At 52.2% G+C, this 23,203-nt stretch overlaps 6 protein-coding genes across 7 annotated transcripts; 2 read left to right on the forward strand and 4 right to left on the reverse strand.

The window, feature by feature from the left end:
* Positions 1–3,161: 3,161 nt before the first annotated feature.
* PV06_08243 (uncharacterized protein) lies at positions 3,162–5,434 on the reverse strand (the record flags this gene model as incomplete). Its single annotated transcript, XM_016409554.1, has 2 exons — positions 3,162–3,772; positions 3,858–5,434. The coding sequence occupies 2 exons, from the start codon at positions 5,432–5,434 to the stop codon at positions 3,475–3,477; spliced, it is 1,875 nt and encodes a 624-aa protein (XP_016259862.1). The 3' UTR covers positions 3,162–3,474.
* A 2,457-nt stretch (positions 5,435–7,891) lies between these two features.
* PV06_08244 (uncharacterized protein) lies at positions 7,892–8,440 on the reverse strand (the record flags this gene model as incomplete). Its single annotated transcript, XM_016409555.1, has 1 exon — positions 7,892–8,440. One exon carries the CDS (start codon positions 8,438–8,440, stop codon positions 7,892–7,894), a length of 549 nt encoding a protein of 182 aa, XP_016259863.1.
* Positions 8,441–14,104: 5,664 nt separating this feature from the next.
* Positions 14,105–15,404, forward strand: PV06_08245 (uncharacterized protein). The gene has a single exon (XM_016409556.1). It carries the CDS (start codon positions 14,197–14,199, stop codon positions 15,136–15,138), a length of 942 nt encoding a protein of 313 aa, XP_016259864.1. The 5' UTR covers positions 14,105–14,196; the 3' UTR covers positions 15,139–15,404.
* On the reverse strand, positions 14,946–16,093 carry PV06_08246. 2 transcript variants are annotated; one of them, XM_016409557.1, is made up of 2 exons: positions 15,694–16,093; positions 14,946–15,623 (listed from the first exon to the last, which is right to left on the reverse strand). In XM_016409557.1, the coding sequence occupies exons 1-2, from the start codon at positions 15,768–15,770 to the stop codon at positions 15,170–15,172; spliced, it is 531 nt and encodes a 176-aa protein (XP_016259865.1). In that variant the 5' UTR covers positions 15,771–16,093; the 3' UTR covers positions 14,946–15,169. The 2 variants fall into 2 exon arrangements, with proteins under 2 accessions (XP_016259865.1, XP_016259866.1); XM_016409558.1 differs by having other exon boundaries at positions 14,946–15,646.
* An 804-nt stretch (positions 16,094–16,897) lies between these two features.
* On the forward strand, positions 16,898–19,828 carry PV06_08247 (uncharacterized protein). The gene is made up of 2 exons (XM_016409559.1): positions 16,898–19,635; positions 19,693–19,828. The coding sequence occupies exon 1, from the start codon at positions 17,250–17,252 to the stop codon at positions 18,813–18,815; it is 1,566 nt and encodes a 521-aa protein (XP_016259867.1). The 5' UTR covers positions 16,898–17,249; the 3' UTR covers positions 18,816–19,635; positions 19,693–19,828.
* A 1,183-nt stretch (positions 19,829–21,011) lies between these two features.
* PV06_08248 (uncharacterized protein) lies at positions 21,012–22,949 on the reverse strand (the record flags this gene model as incomplete). The annotated part of the gene is made up of 1 exon (XM_016409560.1): positions 21,012–22,949. The coding sequence occupies one exon, from the start codon at positions 22,947–22,949 to the stop codon at positions 21,012–21,014; it is 1,938 nt and encodes a 645-aa protein (XP_016259868.1).
* Between the last annotated feature and the right edge of the window lie 254 nt (positions 22,950–23,203).

Below are 23,203 nucleotides of genomic sequence, written 5' to 3' on the forward strand. Positions count from 1 at the left end.
TACCCCTTATCAGTACTGTGACTCCTCTGGCCGGACTACCCGAGACCTATGTCCTCCATGGGTGCGCATTGGATTGCGTCGTTGCACTGTCAGAGCTCCTCGGTAAGGATAAGGAGGCCGCTGTGGGAATCGCTCGGTTCGAATTGGATCTTCGTGAGGTTGAAGAATCACTGGCGATAGAAATGGATCTTCCAGAGGTTGTTGATGAATCAAATCCGGCGATGAAAATGGAGCCGGATGAGGAGGCTGCTGTGGGAATCGCTCGGGTTGAAATGGATATCCCAGAGGCTGAGGTTGACTAAACAAAGGATCTGGGTAAGGACGCTGCGGTGGGAATTGCTCAGCTTCTAAAGGCTGTAGTGGAAACTGCTCAGCAAGAAGACCCTGCGATGGAAACTGCTCATATCGCGCAGCAGGAACGTCCTGAGATGCATTGTCAAATGGCCTAAGAAGAACATCGAGGGGGACAGGACGAGCATGATGAATGCGATGACGACGTTGTTGCTCCGTCGGTGGCCCTGTTGGCTGCGGCTCATGTTGATTGATGGGTGCTGGTTGCTGCTGCATCGCGGGCATAGTTCCAAGGCTCTTGGGAACCGGGTTCCATTTGAGGCCCGTCTGTTCCTGGTAAAGATTCTTTTTCTCTCTCAACAGGCGGGCTTGGAGGTAGTTCCATGGTCTTGAGGGTGCACCTTGGTTTCGAGCGTCGACCGGAAGGTGATCAAATATTTGTTTGGCCTTCCAGCCTTCGGACTCGAACAGACGCAGCCCCGTGCCCCAGACGTGGTTCGGGTAACCGCGGCAAATCTCTGCCAGCGTCAACCCAGGAGGTATTGGCATCGTGGATGATGGGTATTTGCTCCAGGCATCACGACCCTTTCTGCCCTCTTGCACAAGAAGGTACCATCTTGTACGAGGAGTCTCCTCCACCCCAAAGAGTGCCATCAAATTGCTTCCAGCGTCAGCCCCCGTGCCAATCACGACAGGTTGGAAGGAGATCGGGTGGTCGAGCGGCAGCCTGATGTGGCGATTTGATCGGGTGAACTCTGGGAGAGCATCACTTGCGTTGAGAGGTTGGCCGGCTGGCGGTTGCTGTTGGAAAGGTGGGATGTGTGAGGCGGTGGCAATGCCTTGGTCGACTGGTTGCACGACGTCCAAATCTCCGTCGTATCCCGTCATATCCATGAAATCGAGCATGTCATCGTTCTCATCTGAAATTGGATCAGATGCGCCTTGAGCGTCGGGAGGAGGCCAGGTGAAGAAGCTATAGTTGCTCTCCATGGTGATGGTTCATGAGAGAATTCTCAAAGACTGCCAGAGAGAACGGCTTGCCAACTATTTATCGAGTGATGAGGGTAAGATGAACCGATCTGTGAGTGCAATTTGAAACTGTGCAGGAGAAGGTACAAGTCACTGCTGAATGACTCGTGCCAAGCGGAAGGTGGTGGTGTATGGTGCAGTGTATGCAGGAGTGAAGTCGTAGCCCTCACCAACACGTTACTGCTCGTGCTGAAATGGCATGCATGTCAAGTCAAAAGGCATAGTCCTCGAGAAGAGAGGATCTGCTTTTATGTTGACTAGCACCGCCACTTGACAAACTGCACCGGAATGACGGACAATTGTCTCAGGTTGTCACTCTCGCTCGCCAAACAGAAGCCTGTTGATGGCAACAGCAGACGGACTAAGAGGGCTTTGTAGTCCATCTACTTACAGCAGGACGCAATCGTTCTTTCCGTTGCAGTCACTATTGCGGACATCCCCCAATATCTACGACCAACAACCACAGCGCCGCACTTACCCACAGTTTCCCATATCTTAGTACGTTGGGCTCATGCGACGGGATCAATGGTACAAGAACGTGTACCGATATTGAGTCTTCACTGAGACAATATTATTTATGCCGCGAGTGAGTGAGTGTGTCATTGCTGGCGGAATATGACAATGCTGTGACCACACTTGTCGTCCTGGAACCCCCATCAGGCAAAGTGGCGCAGACACCCTTGCACAGGGGTGCTGTTGCTTCACCTGTCCTCATGTGTTCAGCAGATCACGTTCTGGCCCCGAGAGACACCTGTTTTCAGTGTGTCCTGATCCATGCATACCCTTCCAAAGATCTGCAATGGTAGAAAAAACACTTCACTTTTGGTCAGTTCTGATTGATGCGTTGCCACTCGCATGTGCGTGCTAGGGTAGACAGATACATCTAAATGAGGACGTGTCTTCAAAGTCAGCGCATTGCAGGTCGACAGGGTTACAAGCGCAGTTAACGTTCTCCCGTGCGGTCGTCCAAATAGGATGCAGAGTCTTAGCTGGACATGCCATGTGGATGACTTGTTTTTGGGAAAAGCTTCATTGTTTGGACTCACTCGTGCACATAGATATACTCTTCCCGTGGTGTGATTCTCAAACAATGTGTGAGTCCTTTTGGAAACTTGAATGATGGTGCCGCTGCCCGAGAGAGATCACTGTATTCCGTTCACGGATGAAGAAGATACCTAGGTAGATGAGCTCTGTCGCAATGCCAGGCTATGACTTTGAAGATGTTCAGAAGGCAGAAAGGGTTCACAAGAAATGATACAATGGTAGGTTTCAAAACTGTCACTCCATGATATGGAACAATAGAACATCAAGCACATCCTTCAGTCCTTCAGCCGGATTGAGATGTTTGTTTTTCTTTTTGTGAGCACTGTGGACAGATTCTTCTTCGAAGATCCATCGAAGACCGTCAATCAGCAGAAAGAGAAAGCAAATACTTCTCACCCTCCGTCGTCAATATGTTGTCCCCTTGCGTTGCCTTGTCTTGCGTCTGTTGAGATAGCGCCGAGACAACACCAACAACCCCAACACCAACTTGCCAGCACAACATTTGACAAAACTCAAACTCGAACAGTTCTCTCTGATTCCTGAAGCTTGAAAGAATCATTTCTGACTTACATGTTCTTGGGAGTGGGCCCCGATCTCATATGATATACCCCTAGACCCACAATTAACATCCCTTCGATACCCTTCCCGCGTGGCCGATGTCGTTCATGGCTCGTTTCTTACCGACTGAAAAGTTGAAATCTTAGCTTTCTTTTCGGGGACAAAGTTGGTCATATCTCGTTATGGAGTGCTCGACTATCTGGACCATTAGGGCAAACAAAAGTCAACCTAAGGATAATGTCACTTCTTCGAAAACGTACAGAACACGCCGATCTGTCCACCTCCTCGTGCTTCCCATTCTTCATTCGCGTCCTCCAACGCCACCTTGGACGAAAAATTCGCTGGCAATTTGTGTTCGTCTCCAAGGTCAAAGGAAAAACAAGCCGAGCCAGAAGACCTATCGCACGAGTTCAACATCTCAGATACCAAAATTTCCGTCACGACAATTCATCCTTTACCTTTGCCATGCTTCTCCTGATATGGTCCTTCCTTCACATCGTCTCGAGACCGGAAATCACACAGGCTCAGTGTCAAAAGGGATTCCTAGTTCCTTCACGGATCTCGGACCAAAACTTGCAACCATTCCGGGTCCGTCTCAAGGATCGCCACCCCGTCGACGAGGATGGGTGTGATTTCGATGGTCTGACCACTTCGTCCATCGAAGTCATCGAAAAATTCCATACCTCGTGGCTGTATGGTCTCGGTGGGGGCCATCATGACGAAACTCCCAGTCATGGTGCCGTCGACATCGGTCGCCCACATGTCCGGAGTGATCTCGGTCCAGTCCTGGACCGGCTCTGATCTGAAGTGCTCCGCATGCGCCATTTCGATGAGCTGACTCGGCCATAACCTGTATTCCACAAATGTCAGCTCAACAGGGCCAGCTCTATCCTTGGGGGGGAGGGTGGAGGGACTGGATGGTTGGATCGACTTACCCGCAAAAGTGTCCAGTCTGTGCCACGCAAGGTGCATGGGAGGTTGCTTGACGGGTCAAGCTGGGTTCTGCAGGAACCTCCGGCGGGTAGTTGGAGGCCGTCCTTCCTTGGACGGTTGCTGCCTGATGACCAGCCGGAGCAGCCCTGTCGACGTTGTACAGATCGCCTCGCTCAGCGTTGACCTCGAATATCGCAGCTTTAGAGGCCATCGCCGCGGCCAGTTGCTCCGACACGCTCCAGTCCGGCGCAATGGCCTGCTGGTGCTGGTGCTGTTCGACCGTGTTGTTGCCCCGGCTGTGAGTAATGCCTTTGCCCGGCGAAAGGGCAGGGATCTCACCAACGGCGTTCCAGACGTGATCGATGACGTGGAACACGAGTCCATAGTGATGGCTTTCAGGGTTGACCCAATGGCAATTGCCGACGTGGTGGGCGTGATGCTTCAGGATCTCCGAGACGGTCTGACGCTCCTCCATTATCTCGCTCGTGGCATGCTTGCGCTCCGAGACCCACTGATTGATCCTGGGGTCGGAGGAGGCACCATTGTCAGCAATGTCAACGACCGCTGGTGATTGGTGATTGTTCGTGTTGTGCTGCTGTAAGGCACTAGAATCTGTCGCCGCCGCCCTCCGCTCCATGACCGCATCAATCTTCTTCTCAACCCAAAGCAAGTACGCCGCGCAGGTCCAGATGGCTTTGTGCTTGAAAAAGGTCTCGGTCGCGGCGTTGACGGGAATGCTGAGCATGGAAAGCGCCCAACGGCGGCGCTGCTCCTTGCTGTACGCAGAACAGAATGGATCGGCTTTGATGATGGTCTCGCAGTAGGAGATCTGCTCCATGAAGCGAAGGCCCATGAACTTTGTGAAGATGTCTAGCTCTGGGTCAGGCTCAGCGAGCTTGTCCAAGGTGGCGGCACCGCCATCAACAGCCTCATCAGGCGCCGGAAAAGCAGACTGGGCGAGCTCGTCAATGGTCTCCATGGTCCTGTACCGGTCGCGAAGTCTCGGGGACTGTCTGGTTCCGGTAGGGGACTGCCATTTTTGCAACCCGAGGTCCGGCAGGAACCTTTGCTGCATCGTCGACTTGCCGTACTTTTCGCTGCCGTCCTTCATGGCCGGTCGAAGCTTTGGGGCTTGCATAAGAGCTCTGTACTTGTCCATGCTCATCCGGCGCACTTGGGCCGCCATTCGCTTGAACAGGAAGTTGTTTTTGTTGCACGCAGTACGGGCCTTTGCCACGCCGTGGGAACGAAACTCTGCTTTGGCATGTTCCGTGATGTGCTTCCATATGTCGTTGGCCGACCAGCGCCACTGGATGAAGGCCTCCAGATAACTGCCGCGGATGTGGTTGGGGTATCTCTCGCAGATTTCCTGCAGGGAGGCGTGGACGGGAATGGGATCGTCGAATCTGGGATACGACGTCAGCTCCGCCCATACCAGTGGTTCGTTGTCATCTCTTCTGTTGTACCAGTACAGTCCCCATCTATACTCTTGCGGACCTCGTGGTCCCCACTGCCGGGTCGGTCTATCGACCTCGATGCTGCTGCTTGACGCATCGGCCTGATCGTTGTTTGTTGACATCCTCTTTGGTAAGCAGGGCTTGTGTGGAGACAAAGATGGCTGACGATATGCTCATACTAAGGGGGAGATCGCAGTCTGGATCGCGGCCTCGTCAATGGACACTTCCGAGGCAAGCGAATGGTCAGATAATTCCAGGACCAGTTACGTCCGGATTTGCGGTTGTCCTAGGAACGAGTGAGCAAGGAGAGCCTGGTTCTGCAGATGACTTGGTTTTTGAAGTCTGAGACTTGCGGTTGAATGTGCTGCTTCACGTTGAATACTGCACTTCGAGTCAGCTTGCCTTTGGAGTTCAAAACGATTGGAGTCACTATTGATTGCTTCAGAATTGCAGCTTGATTGCAAGTTAGCTCAAAAATCCGCCTTTGGACTCTAATGCTTGCTGCTTGGAATCCGAAGGGCTGATTCGTTGCGGAAGTTCGAGCTCAAGTCGTTTCAACTGCCTTTGGAGTTTCGAATCAAAAGCATCAGGGTCCAGAGACGGGTTTTTCGATATTGTGGGCTTTTCAAAAGTTCACGAGCTGCTTCAGGCTGGTGTTGAGGCTTCGAGTCCGAGAGGATATCCGCGACAACGGGGCTTGCGCCAAGCGAGCATTTGATAGTTTACCAGCTGGCGCAACTGTTCTACCAAATGCCCCAATTTGATAATTCCTGGATAAAGAGTCAGCTCAAAGTCCAAGTCGTCAAGGCTCAGGTGAAGAAATACCTCGGAGCGGTAGCAAAAGCAAAACCTGCACGAAATTCAGCTCTCTTGGCCCTTGAGATCTATTCCTGGCTATTTTGGCTGTTAGGATAAGGAGATGTCTTTGAATCTCCAGGGGACTTGCAACGTGGTCAATGACAGAGAACAGACAATGTCGGAAATCGAGATAGCCTTGACTTGGCGCAATAGTTCCCCAATGTGGCCAATGACAGAAAAAGACAACGTTAGGTGTACTGTGACTATACCTTCTGAATGCAGAAGATGGTTGTCAAGGGACAGCTGACTTGGTACCTCTACCAAACGCCTGTGCGTGTGTTATGGCTCGATGACGAAATGACACCTTGCAGATTGATCTGGTATCAGTATAGTGAGCTGACCGATGGCACCCACGAGACACGTTGAAGATATCAAGAGGGCGAGTCACGTTGGGCTTGGTGCCTGGAGCTGGTGTCTGTGTGGTGAGCTCAACAATGAAGCGACGCAGTGGAAATATGACGATGATGGCAATGGTGTTGTTGATGATGAGGATGACGATGATGGCAACCAAGTCCCAATGGGCTAGGTGCCTTTGATCAGGTGTGAGAGTCGAGTGTCCGTGTCAGGTAGGACGTGTGGCGTCTGAGATATATTGATTGTCTTGGATGAGGTCTTGGGTGATGAGAAAAAGAGAACATGGGCTGTTGCGATGAGTGGTCAATGTTAGAAGTGTACGAAAAGATGATGAAGAAAAGAAAAATACTTTGGGATGTTGAAGCCGACTTTATACCTCTCAAGATCTCATATCCTTGGGTTGCTTTCCTGGTTAGTCAAGGTCCTCCATCAGACCAGACATGAACTTTCCCCTTTCACACAAGCGGAACTCGAAGCTCTAAGCTCTCATCACATTTCTGCCTTGGTCGATAAAGGGATCGCCGGGTCACCCCCACCTAGCTATTGAATGTTAGCTCTGGTTCGAATGATGCCTCGGTCCAGAAGGGGAAAGGACTGAAGACTTCCATCAACATCCATTCCTTATCACCCCGCCGGCATACTATGATGTATAACTTTCATTGGCCTCGAATACATGGTGACGGCCTCAGTGATGGCCTTCTCAGGTCACAATCGACGTACTTGGGGCCAAAGGATGGTGACAAGGGAGCTGCCATCCTCAATGCATCCATGCATGAACAGAACAGAAGAGCAGAGAGACAAGTTCTCCTCCTTCTCCTCCTCCTCCTCCTCCTCGTTGACCATCATGCGACCGCCACACTTGCCGATCCGCAACTTGGATCAGATGAGCTGCCGTTACTCTCACCATCTAACCCGAGAGATCTCCGAAGGTGGTGGTATGAACTTTGTGACGGGGAAGAGAGCCAGTTATCATGTCGACAACGTCCGTTGACCTCAATGTGGCCGCCTCCGTTCTCAACTAGTAACTGGATCAGACAATCACGTCGTCATGGTCGTATGCCCAGGCCTCGTCCTTCATCCGTTCCCCAAAGGGGCCAGTTGTGCGTGCGGCATCACCTCGAGAACCCGCATGTTCACGAGCACCATGTACGAAAAGCAAAAGCATATCACCATCCTTTGGCCACCAGGTTGCAGAATTTGGCGTCGTTGTCAGCAATCAACTCGAGTTTAGACATTGTTACATCGCCACCCGACCAGTCACAGGTCAACCTCGCCCCAATCAATAGTCGGCGCTGGCCGCATATGGGACAAGGGAGCCTCGTGCCGCATGGTCGACCACTATTGCGGCCGTCGGTGCGGCACAGTGACTAACGAAATATCGGTCCGAACATGGCATGGTCCTGGGTCGATAGTTCTGTACTCGACCACCTCAACGATCCCTCCACGACATCGACACCATCATCGAGCCGATGGCACGTACAGAAGAGAGTCGGCGCAATGATTGATTGTCCGGCCGTTGTCGTGGCCGTCCACACTCCAGATAGGCTATACTGGCCACACATCACAGCACGACACCACCACCCAAGTTCGTTATTCCCAGAGCAAGGACTTGTAACCGAGCTTCCTTCACGACGCCTCCTCGACACCATCAACCGGACGGAAATGAGAGCCATTGCCACATACACATGCATGCACACGCACACACACACACACACAAGTGTATTCTGCGGAACAAGCAGAAGGAATGTCTGCGGCATACCCTGCCTTTCACCACCATCACCATGGTCGATGTCCATGCGGCCATATCCCACCCCCCATTTCGAGAATTGGCCATCCAGGAGAAGAAGCGTAGGGGCTAAATCATTGTTCATCACACATCGACCTTTGCAAAGGCCGTCGAACTCCTTTTTCCCCATTACCTCTCCGAGGCGCTTTTCCTCTTCTCTTCATGCGGCCACTGTGGCCAATATCACATACGACAACCGGGGGAAGGCGGTCTAGCTAGACCCCAACGGGTTCCGAACATGGGGCGGCTTTTGTGTGGCACCTTTGGAAGCTGTGCATGATGCCATCCAAAAAGTCGTGGACCTCCCATGCGAGCCCAGCGCCACCGCCCATCCCGTCACTCATCCGCCTAGTCGACTCTCGGAAGGAGAACGGCATTGCAGTTGAAGGACCTTGCGGCCTAACTGACTCGTACTCTCCCCACGCACGCGCAAAAACGCCCCGAAGCAAAATTGTCGCCGACCGCTCATGTGACCACCCCATTCACACCATCTCAGCCCGTCGGTCCAAATTGACGCCGTCACACTGGAAGAGTGCAGGTTTATGGGGGCCTTACTCTTTCCACCCTCTCCCCCAACGCAAAGGGCAAAAGGGGACGGTGGGCAAAAAAAGGGGAATCGCCGGTAGGGGACCGGGCCTGCCCGCGCGGGGCACATCGATCAAGGTTGGATGAGTCTATTGTGGTTGGAGTGTTGGTGTGTGTCCCGCGATCGATCGTCTTCGCTCTTCCTTTTCGGTCTCGGGATAGGTATGTGCGTGCGTGTGTGTGTGTGTGCTTGTGCCTGTGCCTGTGCACATTGGACTTTTGGCCCCCTACTCGTAGGAAAAAGAACCCCAATCATCAAAAAGAAAGTCGTCTCTACGCGCCCTTGGGCATTAAAAGGGAGGGCGCTTCCTCGACGTTGGTCAAACGTCCGCTCGATTCAAGCTTAGCGGCCCTACCCCTGTCAAATACCTGGCCTAGGCGAACGAATCATCTTCGCGTTGGTACTAACGGTGGCGGTAGTCTCCGTGTGTGGCTCAGCACACTCAACAGCAGACGACGGAGAAAAGAATGCACAAACTGGCATCTCTGCACCAACCTCATCCCTTTGCAGCAACTACACATCTGTCCGGGCTTATACGGAGTACCAACCAGCTATACGAAAAGTACCAAGTGCGCCACCATCAACCGGATGTGCATAATTGTTGGCTTCGAATGTCTTCCTTTGAGATTGGTCGGGTTTCCTATCTAGCCTGAGAGAAGGCCTGGCTCTCTGTTGAGAGCTTGAGTAAACCCACAATACCCTGCCACCAGCTCGTCTTCAATTTGCTCTTTGAATCATTGTCCCTGTATCCGCCCGTCGGCTCAAGCTAACCCTCTCAAAACGTTCCGCCCACCGGCAATGTTTCCGAATCTTCTTCGGATCACCCCGCCCTCACTCCTTCTTGATAGGCTTCTTAGGCGCCCTCGGGTTGAGATCCAGGTTCCCGGGGTTACTCTTGCCAAAGTACTCCGTGCCATTGTTGAAGCAGCGGACCATCTTGGGCGCGTGCAGCAGGCTGGTCAATGATGGAATTCCCATTTTCCTCCATCGACTGATCAGCCTCTTGTGGAGGGCATTGGCACCTTGACCGGGGAACACTTGATTCCACGCCTGGCAGACCTCGGGAGAAAAGCTCTTGTAGATGTCACCCCCGGTCCAGAAGTACTGCGTGAACGCATCCAACACACTTGGAACCAGGGTGTGATTGGGGTACTTGGTGACAATGAGCTCCAAGGTCCAGTCTGCTGGCAACGGGTCCTTGCTGGACGGGAACCCGGGTAGCTCTCTCGAGTTGCCAGGCGCCTCAAGACGTTGTCTCTTTGCGGCAGTTGTCTCTTCTGTGTTGGCCACCGGGGGGTTCAGACCCTCAATCTCGTCGTCATCGTTGCCCTTTCTCTTTTGAAGGTTCACTCCTCTAGTGACACCTCGCTCCGCGGCAGGAGCGCGAGGCAGGTTTCCGCCGACGTTGGTGATATCGTTCCGTCGGCCAACGTTTATGGCTTGCCATGTATTGAGATATCCATTGATACGATGATTGGCGTTTGAGATGGCAGGAGCCTGACTGACATTGCGGCTACGTGTTGCTGGATCAACTTGACGAGAAGAAGGAACCTGATCGTATCTAGATGACCGACTGTTTGCCACAGGTGTCCCCATGGTGTTGAAGGGTGCTTGCGGTAGTTGTGCGAGGAAATCCCCGTTGGCCTCTGTCTGAGCATCATGGTCGGACGTATTGTTTGAGACACCGGGTCCCACGGGTGGACTTTGTGGGATAGGCATGTTGCTGACACCTATTACAGGAATGGTATGGCCTTGATGATCTTGATTGTTTTGCACAATCGACAGTCTTCCCTGTTGTGTAGGCATTTGAACAAGCTCGCAGTGACCTAGAAGATCACGATTTCTTCGGCTCATGGATGATGTTTGTGGTACGGACATGTTCCTTACACCTCTTTCGGAAATGAATCGATAGCCTTGATGGTCTTGATTGCTTTGTCCCATCCGCAATCTTTGTGGTTCACGCAGAATGTTGCTTGTGGGTCGAGTGACAGGATTGGCAAGACCAGAGGAGGAGCTACGTCGGTCATGGTTGAGTAAGTCGTCAAAGGATGGATAAGGGGGAAGCCCAAACTTTCTCGTCACGGCTATCACACGCACAATCTGAAGTCAGCGACCAGAGCCCCAGGTGAGAGAGGGGGGCTTGATCAGCACACTTACCGTGATCGATCTGATTTAGGGCGTTGATGTTGTTCGAGACGAACTCGATGAAGGCCGAATCATCGTTGGAACCTGCCATGTTGAAACTGAATTTGAAAATGAACCTGGAGTGTCCTTGAGCCTCTCCGATGGTGTTGCAAAGGTAAATGAGGGTTTGTGGTGGGTGACTCGTAATCGAAGATGTGGATAGGACGCAGAATGATACCGAAATGCCTCTGAGGATTAGGGGGGTGTGATTGATGTTATCAGAGGGGTGGACAGGGATCAGAAGGATACCTGAATGTCAAGGTAAGTAGTATGAATGGTGTTTCGAAGTCTTGGAGACCAAGAACGAAGCCAAAAGCTGTGTTGGGAAGCGGTTGCTTGAACGTGGCAGACTGGCAAATTGATCTCGCAGGTTGTTGATGACGGTGAAGATGTATGTTGTGACGATATCAAAATACAGGGAGTGCAGAGATGTTGGTTAGGAGCCATCTGGGGAAGTCAGGGTATTCACTGGTCTTCCAGACCAGCGAGGCTGAGCACTTGATACCTCACACTATCTAGGTGCTTAAAGGGCTGAATTACCAGGCAGGGATTGAACAACCAGGTTCTACTACTGCATATGCCTACAAGATTCACGACCGAGACACTCACAGGCCAAGGGCGACTGAAGCAAACCACCTTTGATGATGATTTCGTGGCAACGCTGATACCTTTGCAGCATGTTTCGGCTCGAACAAAAGATAATCCTCGAACGATTGATCCTCCTCCTTTCTCTGCCTTCACGGGAACCTCCCTTTGTCGAGCCGAAACAAAGCGTCTGGAAACATTGTCTTTTTCCCCTTCCTTTTGTCTAGTTGAAACAAAGACTCTCGATCCCACAGATGTGATGCTGTGCCGGTTGCTGATTGACAAAACCCCTGACACCGAAAACGCCCTACCTCTACGGCACCCATACATCTTCCGCACCGAGACCATCCACAGGGCGATAGCGTCGTGCTTGGAGTCGAACGTGCTGTATCAAGTGGAACAACATCAGGAACCGCTGCGAGCACTTCTGCACGAACACGTACAGGAACTGCGGCGGGGAGTCATAATTTTGAAGCTAAACCTGAAAATCCACGACCCTGAACAGCGACTCGTCCCGCTTCGAGTATACGAACAACGTTGGGAGCGTCCCCTTTGAACGTGCACATGCGGCTCAAGTTGTTGTAATCGGGCGTGTGCCAGACCATATATCACACTGGGACTCGACTTCAACAAACCACGACGATGACGACATGAACCAAGTTCATGAAAACACATGGTCAGGAAGAAAGATTGACCTCTTGGATATGGTCGAGAACTGTACCCGCGGACGCAAACCTGTACAGGGATTTGGTAGATGTCACGAAGAACCCAGGGAGAAAGAGGTCCGATTCGGTAGTTAGATCATGTCAATTGCAGAGTAGATGATGGTGACCACCGGGTGATGACGAGAAATACTATATGCCACATAATAGGCTCTCTGTAGTAATTCTGGTTATTCGACACAAAGCCGAGGTCATGACTACCGATGCTCGCTCGAGTCCTTCTTCATATTTGTAGATCCATGTTGTAAAAGTAATCTATACGAGGTCTCCTGGCGCTGCCTAAACTCTCGGCCTCGAGGACGATTAGTGCTAGCACTGTCGAGCCCATTTTGACCGCTAAGGTTGATGTAGCCACCACTTGTCTACCACATCCGTCACGTTGATTCCTTCCCATGTCGTCGACCAGGGTCGGCGCGCCAGTGTCACCAGGAGATGACTCCTCAATAGGCGGAGACGCGAGAGCGAGATTGAGCAACGCCTCAGCCTCACAATCTCGCTGAGTACTTGACAGAGATAGACATCTTCAGGGTGTTGTAGTTGTTCTTTGAGCCTCACATAGGTAGGAAAGAGGCAATCGATCTCAGGTATAGAACCTACCGTCAAAAAAGCATCTCTCCGTGTTGACCACCATGGAATCAACATCAATACCCTCGGTTGACTCATCTCGATCCCCGTCTTCCTTCACGCTCCAATCAATCCCGATATCCCGCCACGTACCTAAAAAACACAGATGAGGCGGAGGCGAAGTTTCAAGAGTCATCTCCTGCTAACACTGCGGTAGGCATTGTGGGTCCTCGGTGTGTGCCGCTGTTCTCGCCTCCTCCTCTTTCGTGTATGCCGGTCAGGTTGGTGGGCATGTGTGATGATTCTCACGGTCAAAAGAAGTGCGACTTCTCGGCCCTGGTCATGGACATATGTACAAGGGCCCTCGTTATCATCACAGTCAAGGTTCATGTCGTCGTTTGATCCAGAGAACCACCTACCTTCCGCGTGTCCAGACGCGTCTCCGTTGACATCGATGGTCCAACAGTCGTCTGATCGATCAAAGCTCTCGGATGCGGATTGCGGGCACAGTCCACGAAGACCCTGCAAGGAGTTGCCATCGATCATGAAGACGGCTTTTTGGACACCCCTACCGCTGGCAGCACGGAACTGCTCAAACTGCTGAATTGCCACATGTAATAACACAGAATACAGCAAAGTTATCTGCGACCTTGGGATTGCCTTACCTAGTACTCCATAAGTATAGTATCTACCATCCTAGACGGGTTACAACAAGATTACTACGAGTTACTTGTATCTCTTGGGATGGGCGATAGGTATTACGCCCATGGCTGAACTTCCTAGTGAGGCAACTCCTCCGTAAGCCCAAGGCCATAAGTCATGTGACACCGCACCCTATGGGCTTTCATGCCTATAAGCCTCCTTGATACAGTATCAACTAAGCTTTTAGGCCTAAACAGTTAGGTCTCAGCTTTTCCCTTATAGGCGATTACCCTACTCCGTATAAGACAACCTAATATTTTGTCAAATCGCGCAACGTGAACTAATCATTTTCATCGCGACAACTGGCCCTATATGCAAAAAACCATACAGCTAGAAGCTCGTCCCCATCTAATTTACTAGAACTCTATTTTTCGTCGGTATCATCATAGGGTATGGGCTCCTACATCAAAAGGATCACAGAGAATAGGCCACATGGGTGGCTAAGATGGGCAGAGTTGGGGCCCTGGGCATACCCCAGAGTACTCGGGGTACTTGCCTAAATAAACGCAGAGGTGGTTGGGCGTGATACCTGTCGCCCTTGGGATGAACTCGCGATTTGGCTCACTGGAAAACTGCGCCCTCGACATCCCGGCTGACGACGGCATTTCATGTTTGATGGAAACACACCACCTCCCTCTGGATCGTAGCCCATCTTCCAACGTTGCCAAAACTCCCTCGACGGGTGCGCCCTCACCGGCCTCTATCAACGACACCTACCTACGTCGTCTCCTGGTCCTGCTCGCCGTCCGCCTTCTCCGGCTCTCCCAGAAGCGCTCCGTCCTCCGACTTTATCCCTGGCTTTGCATCAAATATGGCGAATCTCGGGAGCTCTCAGAGGCACGGACCCTTCAGTTTGTCCGACAACATACGTCGATCCCAACTCCGAAGGTGTACTGCGCTTTCGAACGGAAAGGAATCACGTACATTGTAATGAAGAGACTCCGCGGGAGAAGCCTCGCGGTCAGCTGGAAGAACTTATCGGATTCGTCCAGGGGAAAGATCCTGCACCGTCTACGAGAGTTGGTGCTCGAAATGCGATCCGTCCCAGCTCCGGGCAATGAAATAGCTGGTGTAGACGGAGGAACACTATGGGACTGCAGGTTACCGTGCGGACTGGAGCGTTTTGGTCCATTCGCCGACAACGATGATTTCCACCGATTCCTTCGGAACGGCGTCGACGAGGCCCCACCTGGATACCCAGATATCACAGAAATGATCCAACTGCAAAAGCAGGAATGGGGTTCGCCCGTTTTAACTCATGGTGACTTGAGCAGCTTGAACATCATGGTACATAAAGGGGACATAACAGGTATCATTGATTGGGAAACATCTGGTTGGTGGCCACCCTACTGGGAGTATACAACTGCGCACCAAGTCAATCCAAGGAACATGTTTTGGGCCGAACATATTGACCAATTCTTGGACCCTTGGCCTGAAGCTCTCAAAATGGAGAAGATTAGGCAGAGATGGTGGGGAGATTTCTGAACGCCATGTCCTTCTCAACCTGCTCTCCATCTTAGACAATTATCTCCTTCCGCACCAGAAGGTCATACGTTGGGGCTCTGTCCGGATCAAATTTCGCAGATGAAAAGCGGCCGTCCGCTTTCTTTTGGTTACAGTAGTCCATGGCAGTTTTGCGAATAGTATCCCACACAAGGACACATGTTCCGAGAGCCTTTTTGTCCTTGCTGACACGTTCTAGGGCTTCCTTCAGCCAGAAAACGCAATTCCAACCGTCCGTGCCGTCCCTCACAGGGGTTTGGCGCAAGATCGCATCAAGTCGAGCTGAATCGTCAACCTTGCCAATCAAAACCCGCACCAGGAGCATGCTTGTTGGCCGTAGTGATACGGATTTTTTCTCAAACTCCCAACGTACGCAGTCCGAAGTGACCTTTTCTTTTGCATGGTATCGTACACCTTTTTTCTCTCGTGTTTCGACCTTGGGGCCTACCATCAAAGCCCAGTGATAGCTGTACTTGGTACGGAGTAATTACTCAACAATCTCTCAGAAATTTACCAAAATATTTGGACTGCACTTACGTGTCTTCAAGCCCTTGCATTTTAGGCTGACCTCCTCTCGCAAACAGACAAACATATAATCGGTCTTTATTAGACATGACTGTTTCGATCACGTCGATTGCCCTCTACTATCAGTGAAATATCTTCAATGGTGGGTTGTAGGTAAAGAGTTCGTTGGGAGAAGTCGTTTGCACAGTGTAGGTCATGCTACAATGGCAGAAGGACCGAAGGGCTTATCCTTAAGAGGGCTGCTGACGCCTGATGTGTTGTTCCAAACTTGCCCGGATAGTGGCTCTAATACGGTTTACCGTAAGAATGTTTGACAGAACAGAAGATCTGAGAATGGGGGCGCACTCCCCAAAAGGCAGGTGTCCTTTTGTAGAGAAGGGTCAACGCTGATGCAGGTCGGCCAAAGTGGTGGCCCAGATACTGTACAACGCAATGCGAGAGCACATGATCATTTTGAGAGAAGTGGTTCTCGTCTTTTTGCTTGATTTTAATTGTAGGATAAATATGGGATTACGTCACAGTGTTTATCTCGTGTGTGTCATCGTTGACACTCTCTTCGGCTCTGAAAAGTCAAGTCGAATTCCTAACGCTCGAGGAAACCAGAAGAAAAGAAACGAGGCTTGATTAAATATGCTGCAGTTACCAAGTATTTTTTTCATATCCGGATCTTCCAAATCGTGAGAGTTCCATTGCGATTCGAGAGTAACCAAGTGCCTACTTTAGAAGTCAGAGGGGCTACTCCGTAACAATAAGAGCTATCTATCTACCTACGTGATACTCCGTAGGGAGTACGAGTATAGGAAAGCCATACAGATACTGTTGTACGAAGTACTCTTTGCTGAATCCAATACCTCTTCCAACTCTCTATGACCCCCTGGATTGCTCAAACATTGATGGTCAAAATTGTCAGGACTCTCTTGGAAAACTCCGTAGTCCTCGCATCGTTGTCAGAGATACTCCGTACAGTACTTCTTACATCGCTTTTCAGGCTACAGAGTAGTCCAGTACCAGATCGCTGATCGCCAGTGCCTACAACTCCGTAAAAAGCTTACCTAAACCTACCCAGAGACTGTATTTGTACCATGTAAAAGTGGCTTGGATGTCTTGTAACGGTTTCATCACTAAAAGCTCGGATCCCTTTGCTACTCGTCGAATGACAAGGAGCTTCCTTTGGATTGGCAATTCCCTTCTGCGCATCTCCTCACGAGACACCTTCATTTTTTGAGTCCCATGCGCCATCTGTTTTGTTCGATGTTCGATATTCGATAACCATGTCCTCAACTCGACGACAACAACAACAGCAACGGCGATAAAAAGCCACCGTCGTCAACCATATATATACATCTCAATATATCATCACGCTGTGTTGCTTGTTTGCGCGCTCCACTACCTGGACATAAAACGACCTGGTGCCGTGAGGACCTTTTCGCTGGCCGAGGTTTCTCAAACACCACCACGATACGAGACTTTGCTGTATTTAATGTCTCTGGCTTCTCTTGTTTTTCCTGTTCTCTGGCTCGTTCGCTCGTTTCTTCGTCACCGCGCATCCCTAGACGCCGTCAGCCATCATGGGTAACCCGGCGCATCGCAAAATCAAGCAACGCGAGGGTGCCACTTCGACCTCGGCAACTCCCAACGGCGCCAGCGACAACAACGAAAGTCCAACATCATCATCATCGTCATCCGATCCCATGATGCGCCGGCAGTCTCCCGCACGGCGCACTCTGTCGCGCATCTCGACCACCTCCAGCTTGCCGTACAAGGTGTACAAACGGCGGTTTTTTGGCCTGGCGCAACTCGCGCTCCTCAACATTGTCGTGTCGTGGGACTGGATCGCGTTTGCGCCCGTCTCGTCGACGTCGGCGCAGTACTTCAACACGTCCGAGACCAACATCAACTGGGTGTCGACGGCGTTCCTGTTTGCGTTTTGCGTCACCACGCCCGCCACGTTTTGGGTGCTGCACAAACACGGGCCCAAAGCCGCCATCGTCACCTCCGCGGCGTTGCTGCTCGTGGGCAACTGGGTCAAATACGGTGCGACCCGGGCCAACAACTTTGCCGGCGTCATGGTCGGGCAGTTGATCATCGGGTTCGCGCAACCCTTTGTGCTAGCCTCGCCCACCTCCTACAGCAACCTCTGGTTCAGCGCGGCGGGACGCACGACTGCCACTGCTCTCGCGTCCCTCGCCAACCCGTTTGGCGCCGCGCTCGGTCAACTCATCTCGCCCTTTTGGGCCCACAAGCCGTCCGACATCCCCAACATGGTTTTGTACATCAGCATCATCTCGTCGGTGGCGTGCGTGCCGGCCTTTTTCATCCCCGCGAAACCACCAACGCCGCCTTCGGCGGGCAGCAACACCGACCACATGGACCGCGCGTCTCTCACGCATGACCTGAAGACACTCGTCCACAGCGTCGAGTTCTACCTCATGTTTATTCCGTTCATTGTGTATGTCGGCTTCTTCAACGCCTTTTCCAGCCTCCTCAATCAGATCCTAGAGCCGTACGGGTTCAGCGAGACGGACGCCGGGATCGCAGGCGCCATTCTCATCGTCGTTGGTCTCGTGTGCGCCGCCGTCTCGTCGCCCATCATCGACCGCTACAAGTTTTACCTGTGGTACATCCGATGCGCCGTCCCGTTTTTGGCTGTGGGGTATTTGATCATCATCTGGGCCCCGCAGACGCACTCGTTGGCCTACGTCGACGTGGTCTGCGCGATTTTGGGGGCTGCCAGCTTCGGTCTGGTGCCCGTCGTGCTCGAGTTCCTCGTCGAGACGCACTACCCTCTCGGTCCCGAGCTGGGGAGCAGTCTTTGCTGGTGCGGCGGGCAAATCTTGGGAGGCATCTTCATTGTCATTATGAACGCGTGCAAGGACGACAGTAAAGGCGCGAGTCCGCCTTCCAACATGAAGCGTGCATTGATCTTCCAGGCGGTGCTAGCAATCGCCGTCACTCCCTTGCCTTTGTGTCTGGGTCTGTTTGGACGTCGTGCGAGGGTGAGGAGGTTGAGGTGGGAAGCTGATCAAAATCCCGAAGGTGGTGGTCACGTCGAGCAGATTGTCTCGGTGCAAGAGGGGGATGAACAACCTCAGCATGTCGAGGTCGAACCGACCATGCCGGCGAGGGGTGTATGACATGATATGATATTTGTGACGTGACACACTTGTCACCGCCTTTTGCTGTTGGGACACGGTCAACGTATGACAGAATGAGCGGAAAGAGATTGGAGAGGACGATAGGTATTTCGCACATCCACCTCTGCATTACGCACAAGGCTACCTGAATAATTTAGTCCGATTTACTGTCCTTGTTAGTGTTTTGGTCCTCGTCATCCTCACTGTCCTTAAGAATGTCTCTTGACTTACCCGCATGTGGTCGGTTACCATTCAACTCATATTGAAACCAAAGGAATGGGACGAGAGGTTAGGAGGGGACATCACTGATATTTACCTGGTAAGGTAGCCTCGAGAGTGATGCAGAGGTTGGTGTGCGTTGCGTGGCACCTATCGCCATTGCATAGGTATATGTACATGCCTTGACTAGGTAAGTGAACATCACAACGAGTGTTTTGTGCCAGCACCGTTACTGTCACGTGGTTGCCCCGGAAGAATTGACAATGATGTACGGAGTAAGTCACTCGCTGTTTCCTCCGAGCCATCTGGAAAGGTACGATTCGCAAGCCTAACAAGCACGAACACGAACGGCGTCACGAACACCACCATAAGACTACCACCAGCGCCATGTGCATGCTCAACTCCGATCCACGTTTTCCTTTTCCGGACGGGTCGACCCTGCACAGCAACGGGGAGTCGACCAATATAACCGAGAATGGGTGGACGATCACGCACAATTTTGAAGAAAAGGAACGAGGATCAGACCAAGGTGGAGGACAACAACTGCATGACGGTGATGATGCCCGACATGCCTACGAGTACGTCCGGTATCGCGACGATGGTCAGGCCTATGTACGAGCTCCCCGACGCAACCCAGTCATTGACCAGATTCAAGCAGGTCGATATTGTCCTGACCCAACAATCTGTTCCAACGATGAACGCCCACGGCCTTGAGGTGGCTCTTTTATTACCTGGAAGGTCAGCTTGCCAATGGCATTGTAGAAGAGAAGGTAGATAGGAAATAGATATTATCCTGATGACAGACTTGTCTCTACACCGTTCATTCTCGATGTGTAGTTTTGGCACGTAGATACTCGTAAGTCTGTCGCTAAGAAAGGTTCTTCTGGTTCAGTTGCAGATATTTTGTTCAATGATTTCTCTTTTGTTTTGCAGTAGTTTATGGATCGTTCGGGTGTTGGAGACGAGGTCATATATGTCAGACATGTCTAGCGGAAGAACTCTCCATCTTTGTGCCAGATGGTATGCGTTTTCTAGTCATGAAGATGTTGAGTGTAATACTGTGCGCCGCGGAAAAATGGTCCTACAGTAACAGCCTCCGAAAGAGGGTTTTTGGGAGGGGGGGAGAAGCTGGTATTTCTCAGGACCTCACGACAATAGATGTCTCATGGACGAAAATCACTATTGGTACACGAGGAACAAGAACTAGTGTGGAGGGCTGCGCGACTCAGTGACTGACCGAATCTATCTTCTCTCACCCATCGTTTCGAGCAGTGCAATAGGACGAGACAATTTTGAGTGTGTATATATGTGTATATATATGTATATGTGTATAAGTGTGTGTGTGTGTGTGTGTGTGTGTGTGTGTGATGTTTGTCTGGTTTTCTAGGGCTCGTCAGATGGTGCATACGGTAAATATATCTGGAAGTTTTCGAGTTTCAGCGAGTTTCAGCGAGTTCCGGGGTAATTCGAGTGCTCACGGTGAGTAATAATAACAGTAGAGAGAAAGAAAGAGAGAGAGAGAGAGAGAGAGAGAGAGAGTTACTTGTCACATGTTGTGCTTTGATTGCTTGTTCCATGTCTCATTACAGAGTATCAATTAATTTACTGAGAATGTGATGGTCGGTCTTCCACTCGCATCAAGTCAATTTTCTGCCATCAGTACTGCACATTTTCAAGTTTGCACCAGCACCAAGTCTCCCTTTGATGATGAGTAGTTCTCCGTCTCCCTCTGTTTGACTTATCATTTGTTAAGAGGCAATACATACGGCAACCAAAGCTACATACGACTGTTTGGATAGCTAGCCCAATGCTTTCTAGACCCCAACACCAACTCTTTTTTTTTTGTAAAAGTCCAACCCGCCGTTGTTATTCATTCTTTGCCAATCCCATATCTGTCGACGCGAGGTTTAAAATTGTAGAATGTCATCTGAAAAGGAATGCCGCCGGAGTTTTCACTCACTCACTCACTCTCTCTTTTCATGAGATGCCCGGAATATTCATATCTCCGCCTCCACGCAGGCAACTTCTGAATTCAGGCGGCATCCGCTTAAGCATGTCGGACTCGTACTCGGTCCACATCTTTCTCTTCTTCTTCTCCTCCTCATCCTCCTCGTCCTCGTCCTCGTCCTCGCTGTCGCTGTCGCTGTCGCTGTCACTCACGTCCATGACCGACGCTCTCTGGAACCACACCAAGCCGGGGAAACCAATCTCCCGTTCAAAGTCCAGACCCATCCGCTTGATGTTCGGCCGATAGTGCCACTCGGGGTCGACGACTTCGGTGGGGGGGACGTCCGATCCCGGGCCACCACCGACCGGGTCATAACTCGTCGAGGCCTCGACGCGGATGCAATCGACCTTCTTTCGACCTTGGGTCCGGACGGCCACGAACTTGGTCATGGTCCCCTCGTGGCGGTCACAGTCGCAGTAGCCACAAGGCTCGAGCGTCAGCGTGAACGGCTCGGTCCGGTCGTGTGCGATCAGTTGGAGCGTCGTGGCTTCGATGGGCCGCCGGGTGGCTGCCGCCGCGCCATTTCCTGCTTCTGCTCCTGCTGCTGCTGCTGCTGCTGGTCGTGGCCTCGAACGAAGAGGATGCGTCTGAATGGTGCTGAGCCAGATGTCACCGTACGCCTTGTTTCGAAATCGGCCCGTGTAATCTGTTAGTGGGAATGGTGTCGTCGTGGTAGACTGCCATGATGGGTTGCTGCTGCTGCTGCTGTTGTTGTTGTCGTCTGCAACGTCGGGATCATTGAGCAAATGTCCAACGCACGACGTTCGTGCTTCTTCTTTCACTTGCTCCAATGAAAGGCCATCTAGCGGGCGGGCATTCGCGATCGCCTTTTGCAGAGGCTCCCAGTGGCCGAGCGAGGCGTGTGGGACGCCGAGGGATCGGTCGATGAGCTCCATGCACAGGACCTCCGCCACGTCCTCGGCGCCGGCACTGTTGCCGAAGATGACGATCCCGAACGGCTCCTCGACGTCGGGCACGAGCATTGCGCGGCCCGTGCGACCGTCTTGGTACAAGACGCGACGCCCACGGTACTCTCGGACGTTCCAGCCGAGGGAGAAGGCGTCGTGGCCCGAGTGGGGGCGTTGTCTGGCGTTGTTGTTCTTCGTGCGCGGCTCCATGAGGGCCGCATACATCTCGGGGCACTCGAAGAGCGCGGGGTCGCGGGCGAGGTTGGCACGCAGCCACCTGGCATAGTCCTCGGTCGAGCTCTGCATCATGCTGGCGCCTTGACATTCCGGCTTGTCGGGGGTGTCCTCCGGTGTGAAGGTGGAGGTGTTGCACAGCCACGCGTATTGCCCGGCGCGGCGTTGCCGTTTGGCGGCGGGCACGGCGTCGGGCTGGACATACGTCGACTTCATTCCGAGCGGTTCGAGGACGTTCGCGGTCAGGTACGACGCGAACTTCTCCCCTGAGACAGCTTCGATCAAGAACGACGCCGTCGTGTACATCGGGTTGCTGTAGGCGTCCCGTCTGGTCCCGGGCGTCAGGTGACAAACTTTTGCCGCGACCGAGATGGGGGTGTCTGGCTTCCTCGCCGTCCAATCCATCAGGCTGAACGCATGGTTCGGGATGCCGGTGTTGTGACTCAGGAGGTCCTGAACCGTGGCCTCGACCTCGTTTTGGAGGCGAAAGGCGGGGAGGATGCTTCGAACGGGAGTGGTCCATTCCAGGCGGCCCTTGGCAACCAGTGTCGCCGCGGCAGCAGCAGTCAGGCACTTGCTGGCCGATGAGGACTCGAAGATGGTCCGAGATGTCACTCCTCGGCGGCCCTCGATGTCGGCTCGGCCGAACCCTTTGGAAACGGTCTTTTCGGCGGTGGTCGTCGAGACGCTGATGCCCGGGACGTGGAATGTGTTCATGAGATGTTCCGCACGGCCTTCAAATTCGTTCGTGAGGATGTAGTCCATGTCGAATCTTGACGTGGCTTTCAGTGGTGCTGAAAAGGAAGACAAAAAACAACAGCAGTGAAGAGGCAATGTAGGATGAATAAGGGTGGCGTAGGTGACGCTCAGTAACGATGCAATGTAGTATCGAGTCAGCTGTACTGAACTGATGGAGGTGGCTTTTATGAGGATCTGTGACAATGAGTGTGAGCGGAACGTGTTGGGCGCTCGAGCGAAAAAGTCAGGCGATTTCGAGAGTTCTTTCCGAGCTGATGGTT

Source organism: Exophiala oligosperma (assembly GCF_000835515.1).
Source record: "Exophiala oligosperma strain CBS 72588 unplaced genomic scaffold supercont1.8, whole genome shotgun sequence".
Taxonomy (NCBI): domain Eukaryota; kingdom Fungi; phylum Ascomycota; class Eurotiomycetes; order Chaetothyriales; family Herpotrichiellaceae; genus Exophiala; species Exophiala oligosperma.